At 49.0% G+C, this 15,234-nt stretch overlaps 3 protein-coding genes across 3 annotated transcripts in view; 1 reads left to right on the forward strand and 2 right to left on the reverse strand.

The window, feature by feature from the left end:
• Positions 1–429: 429 nt before the first annotated feature.
• SPATA25 (spermatogenesis associated 25) lies at positions 430–1,961 on the forward strand. Its single transcript, XM_024746846.1, has 2 exons — positions 430–484; positions 876–1,961. The coding sequence occupies exons 1-2, from the start codon at positions 430–432 to the stop codon at positions 1,385–1,387; spliced, it is 567 nt and encodes a 188-aa protein (XP_024602614.1). The 3' UTR covers positions 1,388–1,961.
• A 119-nt stretch (positions 1,962–2,080) lies between these two features.
• ZSWIM1 (zinc finger SWIM-type containing 1) lies at positions 2,081–5,425 on the reverse strand. Its single transcript, XM_024746840.1, has 2 exons — positions 5,099–5,425; positions 2,081–4,170 (listed from the first exon to the last, which is right to left on the reverse strand). The coding sequence occupies exon 2, from the start codon at positions 4,020–4,022 to the stop codon at positions 2,652–2,654; it is 1,371 nt and encodes a 456-aa protein (XP_024602608.1). The 5' UTR covers positions 4,023–4,170; positions 5,099–5,425; the 3' UTR covers positions 2,081–2,651.
• Positions 5,426–6,020: 595 nt separating this feature from the next.
• ZSWIM3 (zinc finger SWIM-type containing 3) overlaps positions 6,021–15,234 on the reverse strand; it is a 14,475-nt gene continuing 5,261 nt past the window's right edge. The window contains exon 2 of the mRNA XM_024746836.1: positions 6,021–8,610. Coding sequence (XP_024602604.1) covers positions 6,687–8,610 — 1,924 coding nt within the window. The 3' untranslated portion in view covers positions 6,021–6,686. The remainder of the gene's footprint in view (positions 8,611–15,234) is intronic.

Genomic DNA, 15,234 nt, shown 5'->3' on the forward strand with positions numbered 1-15,234 from the left:
GTCACACAGCAAATGAATGAATGCAGAGTATTCCTTCTCTCACCCTACAGGGCACAAAGCATCAGACTCCTTTAATTGTATCGCTGATCATTTGCTTCCATACAAATGATCTTATTTGACCCTCATAACTTCTGGTGAGGTAGTGGGCAGTCATCACCCCCATCTTACAGCTGAGGATGTCAAAGAACAAAACTGTCCAGGTGACTTGCCCAAGGTAAAGGCAAGAACCTAGAATGCCCAGTTCCTGGTCCAGTGCTCTTTTAACCCCATCCATTGTCATGTACACATTCTAGAATGAACAGGTCAATGCCCTGAGCTGGGTTCCAGGTGTAAAAGGGAGGGACTATGAGGTGACATTCTAGAAGGGCGGAGAGGGTAGGACAGAAGGCAGATGACTGTTCCCTCACAAACAGGGGCTTCAGAGCAGCCATGTCCTATTTCATGTCTCCACAAACTCATCCAGGTCTTCCACCTTCCAGCCAAGGTGAGAGGGGGCTCCTGGAACTGGAGGGTGTACTACAACTTCCCCTGAGAACCTGCTTCCTGGCTCTGGGGGAGGTGGAGGTTCTACTGGGCATTTTTGGGCTGGACCTGGAGTCACTTCTCTTGGAAGAAAGCTATTCCAGAAGTTCCTGCCAATAGCTACCCACTTGCTCATTCATTCATTCAGCAAACACTTCTCCATTACCTGTCTGCATTAGGGACTGACTGGGGCTGTGGCTATGAGTAAAACCTAATTCCCAACCACGGGACAGCCCTCTTGGGCTGGTCTTAATTGCCCCTGATCCCAGAGCTCTGCTCCTATGCCCTGCCCCTCAGGGCCTCCTCCGCAAAGAGACCAAGAATAACATTCCATCCCTTTCCTGTCTCTGCAGGTGGGGCTGCTTCTCTGGGCTCATCCCTTGGCCTCTATAGTCCTGTAGAGCCAGTGGTGGTGGCCTCTGGTGGACAAGGCCCACTGAGCCAGAAAGCTGAGCAGGCGACACCAGTGCCTGAAGTGCCAGAAGCCAGGGGCTGCCCTGGGGAGGCTAGCTGGGAGCCACTGCGGCGGAAGGAGTACAGCCAGTACTGCCACAAATTCCCCCACGCGAGGCAGCCGGAGCGCCTGGGCTGGGAGGATGGCTGCTCCAGAAGCAGAGCTCCCTACCTGGGCGGCCCCAGCAGGCCTGGGCCCCTGCTGCCGTGTGGGCTGCCCTCTGAGACAGGAGGGAAAGAGGCCGGCTCCCAGCCCGACATCTGCATCCTTACCTTGGCCATGATGATCGCTGGCATCCCCACCGTGCCTGTCCCAGGCCTACGGGAAGAGGACCTGATCCGGGCAGCTCAAGCTTTCATGATGGCCCATCTGGAGCCAGCGGGGGCTGTGGCGGGGGCACGGTGGCCCTAGTGAGATCCCGGAGGGGCCAGCCTCCCGGTTCCTTCTTGCAGTGGGATGAAATAGCACCAGACACATGGTGGCTTCTCCGTATGGTTTTTGGGCAGGCAGGGTTGGCGGGTGTCTATGGCAGGGATGCGGATAGGGTGGTGGTTTGAGCCATTCTGACAAACACCAGCCCGTCAGGGTCCAGACCCCAGGAAGTTTCCAGAAACTGTTAAGCCATGCCATAGGTCTTGTCAGATTGGTTACAATGAAAATTACCAAGGTAGGAGGCCCTGCTTGGAGAGTGGAGGCTTCTTCTGTTTTGGTACTTGATCAAAAGTTCTTGTACAAAGCCCTAGGCAAGGTGACTTTTCCTCTTGCCTTTTGTTTCTCACCCTGCTGAGGACAGGTGATAGGACCATAGGCAAGGAAGGAAAATTATCTCTTACTTGAGCACCCACTGGGCATCAGGCCCATTACATGCCCACTTAACCTTTAATCTTACCAGTGCTCTGGGGATCTCCATTTCTACAGATGAACAAATTGAGGCTTAGAGAGGTGACGTGACTTAAGTCACATAGCTAGTAAAAGGCTGCCCCAGCCCTCAAAAATCAGACAGGGAAGATACCAGGATTTGCATGTGATGTCAGACTCCAAAGTCTATTCTTTCCATAGTATTTCCTAAACTGCTTTCTACAAGACAAAAAACTAGACAAATGCTAAAACAGACCACATTCAACTTTAATGACCTCAGGATGGGGCAGGGTGAGGGGCGGTGAGGCTGGAAGCCCGGCTGAGCCTCTGCCTCTGGGGGCCTTTTCCTCTGTGGGTGAGGTGTCATCTCATGACTGGGGAAGCTGTTACCAAGTCCCAACCCTTGATCTCCACTCAGTGTCTTATCCCTTATCTTAGAGCAGGGGTTACCTGTTTTTATAAAGCCCTTGAGCTAAGAACAGATTTTACCTTTTGAAAAGGTTGTTAAAAAAGAAAAGAAAAAACAAAACCCACACAACAAAAACAAAGAACCAGGAATATACAACAGAGGCTCTACGTGGCCAGCAAGTCTAGAATATTTACTAGCGGGCCCTTTATGGGAAAGGTTTGCCGCCTCCTGTCCTAGGGAACTAGACACATTGTAGGTAGCAGGCTGCAGTGGAAGAGAAAACCTTTGTCCTTCTTCCCTGGAAGGAGGGCCCGTGGAAGTACGACTGTGTGAATGTGTGTGTGGGTGTGTGTAGGGGGGATGTGAGCAGACACCTTGCGGATGAGCACCTCTGGGCGTCGGGCGTAATCAGAGTTGGACCTGCTCATAAGGGCCGATCCAGCTGTCGGCCAGCTCGCGCAGGGTGCTGTACCGCCGTTCGAACTCCTCCTGACTGCAGTGCTGCAGGAGCTGACCCACCTCCTCCGTGAGGAGCGCCACGGCCAAGTGCTTATCCAGGGTCTCACTCCACCTGCTGCCCACAACGTCACCGAGGCTGGAAGCACAGCCTGCCGTCCACTCAGCTGGCAGCATGTCTGGCTGGAGCACCTGGCGGCGGGCACTGAGCATGGTGAGGATGTGACGGCAGGGCAGACGGAAGGCCTGGTTAAAGTAGCAGCTGCAGCTGGCCGGGGTCTGGGGCTGCACCCTATGGGTGTCCTCCAGGATCTGTATGTTCACCTTTTCGGAACCAGAGCCGATGAGGTGCGTGGATTTCTGGACCACGGCAAGCTCGCCCAGGCAGAGCTGGGCGGCCGGCCCCGTGCAGATGGCATTAAGGGAGTATTGGATGCAGGCTTCTACCAACTGTTCCACTTTGGGGCTTTCGGGGCTGCCCTCCGAAGGGGGATGATTGTTCGGGGGACTCAGGCCCAGGCTGAAACTCGCCTTGCCTCCTGAGTTCTGCTGCAGGTATCGGAACAGGGCAGTCATGCCTTTTTCCACAGATGGGGTGGTGCCAAAGAACTGGCTGAGGACGTGGGCGGTGACCTCCAGGCCCTGGAAGTAGTGGCTGCTCTCGGCTCGGCTTCTCCAGCGGTGGGCCAACCAGATGCGGTCGTTGAGCAGCCAGTGTGAGTGGAGCTCTGGCAGCTGGGCCGGCGGGATGCAGGTGCTCAGGAGTGTATACAATTTCCTCAGGTTTCCAGCTGTGGCCGAGCACATCGTGCTCTGCAGGGAGGTCAGGAGGACCCTCTCCACGGGCTGTTCGAGGGACAGTTGATAGAACTTGCCCTGGAAGAACTTACAGATGTGGAAGGCTGAGAGCAGGACCTCAGCCGTGGGGAACTCCATAGCGAGGGTGGGCAGCAGGAGGAAGTGGGGATCCACCAGGATGGTACAGACTCTCTCCCATGCTGGGTTAAACTTCTTGAATACCTGGAGCATCTGGGCCAAGCCTTCAGCATCCTCCTTGGCAGGAATGGCGAAGTAGACTGCCCGGGCAAGATGACCCTCCAGCTGCACCCGAGGTCCATCCACCAGGAAGGTATATAACACCTTGCCCCTTGGGTTATAGGTCCGGTGGATAAATAAGATTTCAGGAAAATGGGCGAAGACCCCCTGCATAAAGCAGCTTTGATAGTTGAGGGCATCTAACTGGGCGGTCTTGCCAAGCTGACAGAGCAGCAGAGGTGGGCTTGGGTCCTCAATCAGGAGCTCATTCAGCATTGTCAGGGCCATGGGGGAGATGGGAGACGTCTAGATGCCAAGGTCAAAATATCTGCTCTGTGAGGCTGCTGTATGGAAGGCTCTCACTCTCTCTCAAGCTCCAACTGAGTTGAGGCTTGAGGCCGGACTGTAGTTCCCAGATCTTGTTCCAAAGATGGGCCTATGGAGAGGAACAGAGGTTTAAGGAGACAGTAGGGGCTTGACTCTTCAATTATGCATCCAGACTTTTATTGCTGATACTATGGATCAGCGCTGTTCTGGGGGATATGCAATAAACATGTAAACAAACAAGGACATATCAGGTAATGAAGTTTACAGAGACCACAAAACAGGGTAATAGTAAGCTGGAGGAGGGAAGGATACTTTAGCCAAAGTAACCAGTGAAGTCCTCTCTGGGGGGTGGTGGGAGGATGACTTGGAGCTGAGAGCTAATTGATAAGAAGCCAGCACGGAAAGATTTGGTTCCATGAGATTTAAATGAGTGTGAAGGCCGGAGCTGCCTTTTTTTTTTTTTTCCCCTTGAAGAGCATTTTAAATATTTGTATTGCACTTTATATTTACAAATTACTTCTTGGCCTCCATTCTTTCATTGGTCCTGGTATATACAAGAGAACTGCAATTGCCCCAAACTTGCTGGGTGATCTTAGGCAAGTCAGTGACCTCTCTGAGCTTCAATCCCTTCAACCATAAGACAGGATTAACAAATGTTCATAGTCTCTTCTCCCTCTACGTAAATCCCTCTATTAACTGCAATACTATGTTCACGTTTCCTCTATTTAGCCCCCAAACCGGGTTACTGTCTCCATTTTACAGATGAGAAACTGAGGCTCAAAGAGGTTAAGTGACGTGCCCACCATTACTCTATAAGTAGCTGGAAGTTGAGTCTTTGGCTCGGGATTCTGGCTGCTTTCCACGGTATCTGAGGTTCACAAACCAGAGACAGAGAGAGGATGTGGATGTCTGACATTCCCATTCGGAGTCTGGCCGGAGCCAGAAGAGAAGTCAACCTCCCACCCCTTTGGGAGCTGTGTCATGGTGACTGCGGTCACCAGCTGCCTCACACCTCCACCCCTTCAGAAATTACTCACCCACAGCTTGGCTCCGTCGCCATTTCTCCCTATTTGACCCTGACTCTGACTCTGACTGACCTCTGGGCTCACCAACCGCGGCGCCAGCTTCGCCGTGACTCTGGCCAATGGCCTGAGGAATTTGCTTCCGGTCTTTGGCGCTCCGACCAACCGTAGCCCGACGACTCGCGGGCGGGTGCCGTTACCAGAGATACGAGGGGCCCGGCTGGCGGCAGCCAATGAAAGCCTGAAGACACTAGCATCCTGGCGAGTCTGAGCACTGAGGCTGAAACTTTGGAGCCTCACGTGTGGGAAGAGCACAGGAAGTGTGCGTTACTATGGAAACTCCCTCCGAAGACAAAAAAAGAAAAAATAAATAGCAGTGTTTCACGGATTTTTTTCTTTTCTGGTCAAATTACAAAACCCCAGGAGGGTAGGAAGGGGTGCCTATGTAATGAATGGTACAGGGTCTTCTGCCTTATGGGGAAACTGAGGGCCAGGTCTCAAACTCCACCTCTCCAACAGGGGTCAAGGGGCCCAACTCTTGGAATTAAAGAGACCCAGATCTTGAGAGAGCTGAACTCCGGTGTTGCCCAGCCCAACCCCCTCCAGTATTTTGCAGGCGAGCTCCAGCACAGCGCTGTGACTGTTAAGGTCATCTTTTGACCTCGGTTCCCCTGAAGATGGCTCTTGGAAAGCTGGGTGGCTACCAGGCTTTAGGTGATTAAGACTGCAAACTACCAACAACAAAAGTCTGTGTTGGTGCTTAAAACTGCATTGAATCTAGAGGGTAAATTGGAATTAGAACAGGCCAACACACTAATTTTTACAGATGAGGAAACTGGGGTCAAAGAAATCAGGGACTTGCCCACAGTCTCCCAGCAAGTTGAGGGCGGTCAAGTCTCAGACCCAGGTTTCTTCCCTCCCAATCTATTTGGCTTCTTCCTGCTAGAATATGAGGCAGCCTGAAATCAATGTTGAAGGCTCGGTTGCAGGAAGAGGGTGAAGTAAGGGGCCGACTGCTACTCATTGAATCTGAGGCGTCAGGCTCCATTTGGTTCCACGACCCCCATCCGATTCCTTCCCTGTTCAGGCAGAACGCATTTCTCCTGCTTCTTTGATTTTATTTAAAAAGCAAAAACAAAACAAAAACTTGAATATGAATAAAATAGGTACAAATAACAAATTCTTCGTAAAGAGCAGCAACAGCGAAGGATCACCCTCCTTCCTTTCGTCCCTGAAACCAGGCTCTTCTATCAGGTCCGTTTTATCTCACCCTAGCCTGGGGCAGGGTTTCATCTCTATGTAGGGAATAAGATCTAAATTCAGGGGTTGAGGGAGAACGAGGGACGACCCTTCGGCGTGGAGATAACTTTGGCCTTGAACAATGAATGAGGCTCCCGAGGAAAATCAAAGGTAGGGCAGAAAAGGGGTAGATTCAAAGGACTGTCACACAGTGGGGTTCTTCTTCTTCCTGTTGGAACAATTTTCCTCACCCTACCTAGGAAGACATTGGTTAAAACGCTGACGCCTAGCATGTCCTGCCTGCTTTGAGCTCTCAGACTTCCAGGGAGAGTGGTCTGCGGCCCATTGTGCCAGTGCAGGTGCTTCAATCGTGAATTGTGGCTCCAGGAGGAGCGAGTCCCTCCCCTTCCTCCTGCTTTCCCCAGAGGAAAGGGAGGCGGCCCACATCCTTGAAGTCCCCCAGCTGCTGACTGGGCTCAGGAGGCTGGCAGGAGGCCGCCCAGATGTCCACAATCTTGCGCAAGGTGGAACAGCGCTCCTCCAGCTCTGGTCCCTCACTCTGCATCAGCAGGTTCGCGAGCTCCCTGCTTAGGTCCTGAATCATGTCGTTCCGTCCTTTCTCCCCTGGCTGGCCTGCGTTCGGTATCAGGACAGGGTCCCGGAGCTCCCCGCTGGGCCCGAGGAGGTGCTGGTACCTCTTCTGCCACCGGCGGCACACCATGGCTTCGCCCACGGGCCTCTGGCTGGTGTGCAGCAGGGCCAAAATGTGCCGGCATGGCAGGTGGTACCGCTGTTGAAAGGAGCAGCTGCAGCTGCAGCCGTCCTTGCTCGCCTGGTGGGAGTCCTCTAGCAGCTGCACGTCCACGGAGCAGCCAGCCACGTCCACCAGGTGCGTGGAGTTCTGCACCACCGCCCACTCATTGTGGCACAGCTTGTAGGCCAGATCGGAGCCACTCTGGAGTAAGGAGTCTAGCATGCCGCCCTGGGAGGGCTGCCCCTGGGGCTGCTGCTGCGGCGCCCGCACCTGCTGCAGCTCTGGCTGTGCCTCTTGCGTGGGCAGCCTGATGAAGCTCCCTCCGCAGATTCCAGAAGCCTTCTTGGACTTTGGTGCCTTGCTTGCTGACCGGGCTCTCTTTAACCTGGGGGGAGCAGTGGGAAAGTTCTTCAAGCCTTTGGTGTTAAAGAAGTCTATGTAATCCACAAAGCGGAGGATGCAGTCCAGCAGGGACTGCTGTTCCCGGAAGAGGCTCGACACCTTGCTGGTGACGACGTCCAGGCTGTCCATGTAGGTGTTACAGGCGTGCAGGCCCTTCCTGACGTGCATGTACCACAGCAGTTCACACGAGAACCAGTGGGCCTGAAGGAAGCTGAAGAGCTGCTCGTTGAGCAGGGCTTGGGACATCTGGCAGAGATTTTGCAGGCTGGCCTCAGAAGTGACAAACACGGCCTCCCGCAGGGCTTCTTTCATGAGCCTTTTAAAGGATGGATCTGCTGAACTACGATGCAACTTCTTCTCCAAGAGTCGGGTCGTGTGATAGATGGAGAGGAGGATGCGGGCAGCAGGGAAGATCTCCTGCAGGATGGCTCGATGAGGGAAGGACGGGTCCACGAAGACCACCTTGACCTTGGGCCAATCTGAGTTGAACTCTGTAAAGATACTCAGCATCTTGGCCACGGAGGTGGCTGTCTCGGCCTTGAGCACCGCAAAGTGTACCACTCGCCCCTCTCGTTCCTTGCTCTCCACCAAGAAAGCGTAGAGGATGTGGCCCTGGGCATTCTCCACCCGGTGCAGCAAGAGATTCTCAGGGAAGCGGATGAAGAGGTCGCTCATCTTGCTGCTCTGGAAGCTGAGCCTGTCCAGGTCTTGGCTGCTGCCCACACTGAAGGAGGCCATGGAACCCACATCTACCTTAAGAAAGTTCTTCATCACTTTGGCTATCTTGGCCAGGTCAGAAGGAGTGATGCCCTCCTGCTCTGGCTTTGAGGGTGTTTGGACCTCATCTAAGCAAAATGATGGCTCAAACAGGGACTTCTCAGCCGTGCCAAGGTCTTTGTTGATCGTGGGCTGTGCAGGCTGGAGTTTCTTCTGAGATTTGCCACTGGCGTCTCCTCTAGGACCCGCGGTTTTGGAGTCAACGTGTATATGCTGTGTGTTGAGTTCACTGATAAACAGTCTATCCAGTTTCTCATTGTACCGCAGGAGCAAGTATGCTGGGCACATAGCTGCCGCTACTGTTCTCTTCCTGTTTGACTGGGTCCGAATACAGACAAATTTCACCTGCACATATCTAGGGAAGGCAGAGGTGAAAATGAAAAAGGTGCTGACCACCCCCTTTCTCTTACAAGTCAACGCCCTGCAGGGACTTATAGCGGCTGATACATTTCCGGGAGACCACAGTGCAATACAGGAAGTAGGAAAGGTTTACGTTTTCTCTCCAGTCCCAAAGAATTCAGGTCTTTCTTCAAGACCCCATCCAACTAAAACACCCTTCCTGTTCATCTACAGAAGTTCTAAGCCCCAACTCCTTTTATTTACTCTCATTTTCCCACCTGTAGTTGTCAACAATTCGATCTGAGGCAAAGATACAAGGGAAAATAGGTAAGAGGCAGCAGCAGAGCTGGTTACTCACTGTTTAAAGTGGCCCCTTCATTCCTGCCTTTAGGGAGCCATTGCCTCCTCTGCCTTCTCCTCTAGGCAGCAAAAATAAAAGAGGCCTCGGGGGTTAGGGTGTATCTGGGATCTGGGGTCACCGTTGACTTAAAGAAAAATGTCCACATCCTAAGAGAGTGAGAACCCCTGGGCTAGATGATCTTTAGGATCCTGCTAGCTTTGCCATTCTAGGCTGAAAGTGCTGATTCAAAGGAGAACAGTAATTAAATTGAATATCTGCTCTTTTCCCCTTCCTATCCTCATTCAACCCATGCTTCAAGGCCCCAATCAGGCCCCACCTTCTCCAGGAAACCTTTATGGAGGCCCTCAAGCCACAGTAATTGCTCCTTACTTCAGATTCATAGCATTTATTTAAAGGAAAAGGCTTAGCAGATTTTCTGGGTAGCGGTAGTGGTTAAACCGTGGCTATGCTGGAAGCTGGCGCTCTGGATTTGGATCCAGGCTCTACCGCTCAGAAGCTGTTTGACCCTGGGCCAGTTACTTCATCTCTCTGTGTGCAGAGTAACTGCACAACTCCTCATCACAGAATGAAACTAACTAGGGTTGTTACGAAAATTAAATAAGCCACAGACGTAAGATTTAGCCCAGAGCCTGGTTCAGCCTTTCATTATTCTAAATAAAAGTCATCTACTGTTACTACAGCTCCTAAGCCTTGTGACCTTTTCTTGGGCATTTATGCAGTGTCTTTCCAATTGGATGGGGTTGTTTTCAAGTGGCAAGAGCAAGTCAGTCCTCAGTGTATTCCAAGCACCTAACACCACTGCTGCTCCTTCAGCAGATGCTTGTCAAAGATGTCATGGATGAATGACTCAGGGACCACAGGTGGGCGGGACGGGTCACACCCCTGCCTCCCAGAGAGTGTCCTAACCCAAAGATCGGGGAAGGGGGGGAAAAAATCTCAGCCCCTGGCATGACATGACACAGCCTGGGCATCTCACCAACCCCCTTCCAAACACTCTGGCCCAGCTGGTCCTGTTTGCTCATCCTGTGGGGCAAGCTTAGAAAAATAGGAAGTCACGCCTGAAATAACAGGGCGGAGGGGCCTGAGGCTGAAAATGCCTGCACTTGTGGTGTGCGCAGTGCCAGGGCGGCAACACCGTCCCCAGCTCAGGGAGCAGCCCAGTAGCGCGGCAAGGCCAGCGAGGGGTGACCGCGGTGTAGCCTCTGCCTAACTCTTCCACCTGTTTTCCACTGTCCCAACTGTCTTGTTTTATTGTACCCTAGAAAGACAAACTGTCTACTACTTCCCATATTCACTACACTGTGTCTCACCTCTATGCCTTTGCTCGGGTTGTCTTTCTGTCTGGAATGCCCTACCCATCTGTCTTCATCTCAGAGCTAACTCATCCTTCAGGACTACGTGCAACTACCATCTTTCCTAGGATGCCTCCCCCAAGCCCTCAGATTGGGCCCTACCCTTCTGCTGGCTCAACATCTTAGCATAGATCTTAGCTCATCACTTTATATTGACTTTACGTGTTCATAGTATATGCTTGTTAACCTATCTTTTTTTTCCAAAAAAAAGATACTGGTGAGTGCCAACCATAAAGCTCTTTCCACCTTTCCTGGTTCTATTAATGATTGCACCTCCCAGGGTGGAGACATTGGCATTCTTTTTAATTCCTCCTTCTCCATGTCTATATCCAGTGTGGTAAGTCTTTTAAATTCTTTCTTCCCACTATTACATATATTAAGAATTATTATATGCCAGGCTACATGTAAGCCCCTTACATGCATCCTTTTACACTAAGAAAAGGGTTCTATCATCCACATTTTACAGATGAGGCAACAGGCTTAAAGAGCTTCTCAAGGATGAGAATCTGGGATTTAATCCTCCAGCTAAAACTGGACGACCTGGGATGTGAACTAAGCCTGCCTGGCTACAGTCTATGTAGTTAACCATTATGTTGCCTGTCTTCTTTCAAAATACTTCTCCCTCTCTGAATTCTCATTTTTACCCTCCTCAACTTGACCCTCAACGCTTTGATTGTTCAGGTTCAATAACTTCCTTAAAGATCTCTAAACATACTGTCCTTGTTTGGTGCGTGACGTGCACCATGCATGTCAAACTTAAAGGGTACTAGGTTAAAGCCTCTGTTATTTTTTCCTGCTTCCCTTAATCTTTTTTAATTTTAATTTTTAAATTTTTTGGCTGCACCATGCGGCTTGCAGGATCTTAGTTCCCTGACCAGGGATTGAAACCGGGCCCTCAGCACTGAAAGTGCCAAGTCCTAACCACCGGACCGCCAGGGAATTCCCCTGCTTCCCTTAATCTCTGGTATTGAGTATAATTTACACACAGTGAAATACACAAATCTTTTGTAAGAATTCTTTGAGCACTGTGGTAATCTTAATCCGTATTTATTTCTATCTCCCAGGTGAAAGCATAGACTCTCTTCAAGACAGGGATGGGGTTTTACACTTTTCTGAATCTCCCTTAGTGCTTACATCCAAGTGCGCTCAGCCAGGATCTGGAAGAAGGGAGTCAGCCAGTCTTGCTTCCTTTCAATGTTCTCTGTACATGTTTATTTCCTCTACCTGGACTGTGCCCCCAGTGTACTCCCAGTGCCTGGCACTGCACCTGGCACAGAATAAGTGCTCTGAACACACACCCTGAATGAACGTTAAATGAGTGATTGCATGACACAGAAAATTCTCCTTTTAACGTGAGTAGCACATTAGGAAGACCACTGGGAGAGTTCCGTCAGGTGACTTGGCTTCTATCCCAGCACTATAACTAACTATAACTTTGGACAAGTCCTTTGCTTAATTTCAAATATTTACTAAGTCCTACTATGTACCAAACACTATACTAGTTGCTCAGAAGGCTACAGAGACAAATTAGATAGTCTCTACTCTCAAAGTCTAGTGAGCAGAGAGATTATTACACAGATGGCCAGTAAAGCCAAAACTAAGTGAATGGTTAAATAGAGGTACAAGCAATATACCTATAATTGAATAAAGAGTGATTTACCCTGACTATAGGGATTGGAACAGATCTAAAGCTTTTGATTAATTTCACATAAGATTTGTGTCCTTGTTGCATGTAAATCGCACCTTGAGCAATGAACAGAATTTTTACAGGTGGAGTCAAGCCATTTTAGACGACATAACCTGAGTTACGAACAAGATTCTGGAGCCAGAAGATCTGAGTTTAAATTCCAGCTTTACCACTTAGCTATGTGAACTTGGACAAGTCACTTCACTTCCTCTCAGCCTCCAATTCTTATCTATAAATATAGAAATAACAAGAGTACTGATCTACGAATAAGCAGTACCTGATCCAAGAATAATCAGTACCACTAAAAGTGAATTCATTTAAAAGGCTGTGGCAGACAGAGAAAGATAACTACTGTATCATATCACTTATATGTGGAATCTAAAAAATACAACAAACTAGTGAATATAACAGAAAAGAAGTAGACTCACAGACAAAGGGAACAGACTAGTGGTTAACAGTGGGGAGAGGGAAGCGGGGAGGGAAAATATAAGGGGTAGGGGATTAAGTGGTACAAGGATATATTGTACAACATGGGGAATATAGCCAATATTTTACAGTAAGTATAAAAGGAGTAAAACCTTTGAAAATTGTAAATCACTATATTGTACACCTGTAACTTATATAATATTGTACATCAACTATTCTTCAATTAAAAACAAAAAAAGGCTGTAGCAGGATTGGTTGGTGGCCAACCCAACATCCCTTAGCCCCCTCCTTCCTTCCTTCCTAACTGAAGGCCAATTATATTCAGGTTGCCATTCCTCTCCCACATAGCTAAGTGCTTCGGGGCTACTCTAAGCGAATTAAGGTAATCTCCTTAGGAATGGCCATGGATACTGGCCCAATTCTGCACAAAGAAACATGATAGGAAATGTGCAGGAAACCCAGGCAGGCTTTTGCCTCTGGATGTGACTCCTACATTTGTGCCATGTGGCGAGCCATCCTGAGGGCAACGCTGAGACCTGAGGATGGCAGAGTGGAAAGATGGGAAAAGCCTGGGCCGCTGAAACAATCACCTTCTCTGGGCTAAGAAATAATGCATTTTGAGTCAGGGTTTTCGGTTAATTACAGCCAAAAAAAAACCTCGCCAGAAACCACATTTCACAGGAAATTAGTGGGAAAAAAAGACTTGAGCAATCTTTAAAAAAATGAGATGAAAATTATGAAAATATTATATTTAATGAAATTTAAGTTATAATGGCAGCTATCTGCCAATTCTTAGAATAATCAAAGAACCACTTAAAGCATCAACTTTTTTTTTTCTTGGTATATCTCCCCCAAACACTCCGATACTTTATTTCCTGTCTTACTTTTGCAATATGTAAGGGTCAATTTTACCAAAATATTCCTGGGCTTTATCACGTTTGCCAAGGGCCTAATTTAATTTTTTGCTATGCAAATCCTTTGCTTTTCACGTCTGTACATATCATTGTCCTGCTGATTTCCCTTTCCATTTGTCAACTGGCATAAGGCTGCAGGTGATATTACTTTCAGGGACTTCACCAAGTCCTACAGCTCTTGGAAGACGTGCAATTTCAGTTTGCAATCAGTTTTATTTGCATTTTATAATCCTTATGTTTACCACATCTATTCATTTGCCAAAAACTCACTACCATAGATGTTGATGGAACCGGTAGGATAAGCAGGAAGGAATGACTAAGTAGTGACTAATTTTTAAAGTGGCTAGTTTGTTAGCAAGATTTGTGCTTTCCTACAGAGCCTTGTGATTAGTGATACATGGAAAAATGAAAACTCAGATAACAATGGCTTAGTTCAAAGAGTGTGATGAGGATTAAACAAAACAATGTCTGTAAAGCTCTCAGCAGAGTGTCTGGAACATGTTCCAAAAAAGTATTCAAAAAAGGTAGTTATTAAACTGAACAGCAATGGAGAGAGACATTGGAATACTTCACAGTTTGAAGACTAGCAATCCCCCAAAGACATAACAAAAAGAAAAACACAACAGCCATATGTAAAAATATGGGAAGGGAAACTGGGCATAAAATCACAGAATCTCCCAGTCGATTGGGACTTTGGGTCATTTAGTAGTACCTCCCACAACACATTTTTCTGACTCTTAAAAATACCCGGGCTTGAACTTCCCTGGTGGTACAGCTTAAAAATACCGGGGCTTGAACTTCCCTGGTGGTGCAGCGGTTAAGAATTTGCCTGCCAGGGACTTCCCTGGTAGTGCAGTGGTTAAGAATCCGCCTGCCAATGCAGGGGACACGGGTTCAATCGCTGGTCCGGGAAGATCCCACATGCCACGGAGCAACTAAGCCCGTGCGCCACAACTACTGAGGCTGCACTCTACAGCCCGTGAGCCACAACTACTGAAGCCCACGCGCCTAGAGCCCGTGCTCCGCAACAAGAGAAGCCACGGCAACGCGAAGCCCATGCACCGCAAGGAAGAGTAGCCCCCGCTCACCGCAACTAGAGAAAGCCCGCAGGCAGCAACGAAGACCCAACGCAGCCAAAAATGATAAATAAAATAAAATAAAATTTATTTTTTAAAAAAGAATCTGCCTGCCAATGCAGGGGAAACGGGTTCGAACCCTGCTCCGGGAAGATCTCACATGCTGCAGAGCAACTAAGCCTGTGCACCACAACTACTGAGCCCGTGAGCCACAACTACTGAAACCCACGTGCCTAGAGCCCATGCTCCACAACAAGAGAAGCCAACGCAATGAGAAGTCTGTACACCGCAACGAAGAATAGCCCCCGCTCGCCACAACTAGAGAAAGCCCACGCGCAGCCACGAAGACCCAACGCAGCCAAATTAATTAATTAATTAAATTAAAAAAAAAAATACTGGGGCTTCCCTGGTGATCCAGTGGGTAAGACTGCACGCCCCATGCAGGGGGCCCAGGTTCCATCCCTGGTCGGGGAACTAGATCCCGCATGCCGCACATAAGAAGCCCACGTGCTACAACGAAGATCCTGCATGCCGCAACTAAGACGCGGGGCAGTCTAAATAAATAAATATTTATTTATTTAAGGAAAAAAAACCTACTACTTTCCATCATGTACTACAGTTATGACTTTGGCAAATATTTACTGAGCGCTATGCTTCAGCAACTGCATGTATTTTATTTAATCTTCACCACATCCTTCTCATTTTACAGAGGATGAAACTGTGTCATGGAGATTAAAAGTCTTGCCCAAGGTCAGAGTTAAAGCCTGTCTTTTTTTTTGGTTCTTTTATATATATATATATATATATTTTTTTTTTTTTTTTTT

This window comes from Neophocaena asiaeorientalis, unplaced genomic scaffold (assembly GCF_003031525.2).
Source record: "Neophocaena asiaeorientalis asiaeorientalis breed wild unplaced genomic scaffold, Neophocaena_asiaeorientalis_V1.1 scaffold132, whole genome shotgun sequence".
Lineage (NCBI taxonomy): Eukaryota > Metazoa > Chordata > Mammalia > Artiodactyla > Phocoenidae > Neophocaena > Neophocaena asiaeorientalis.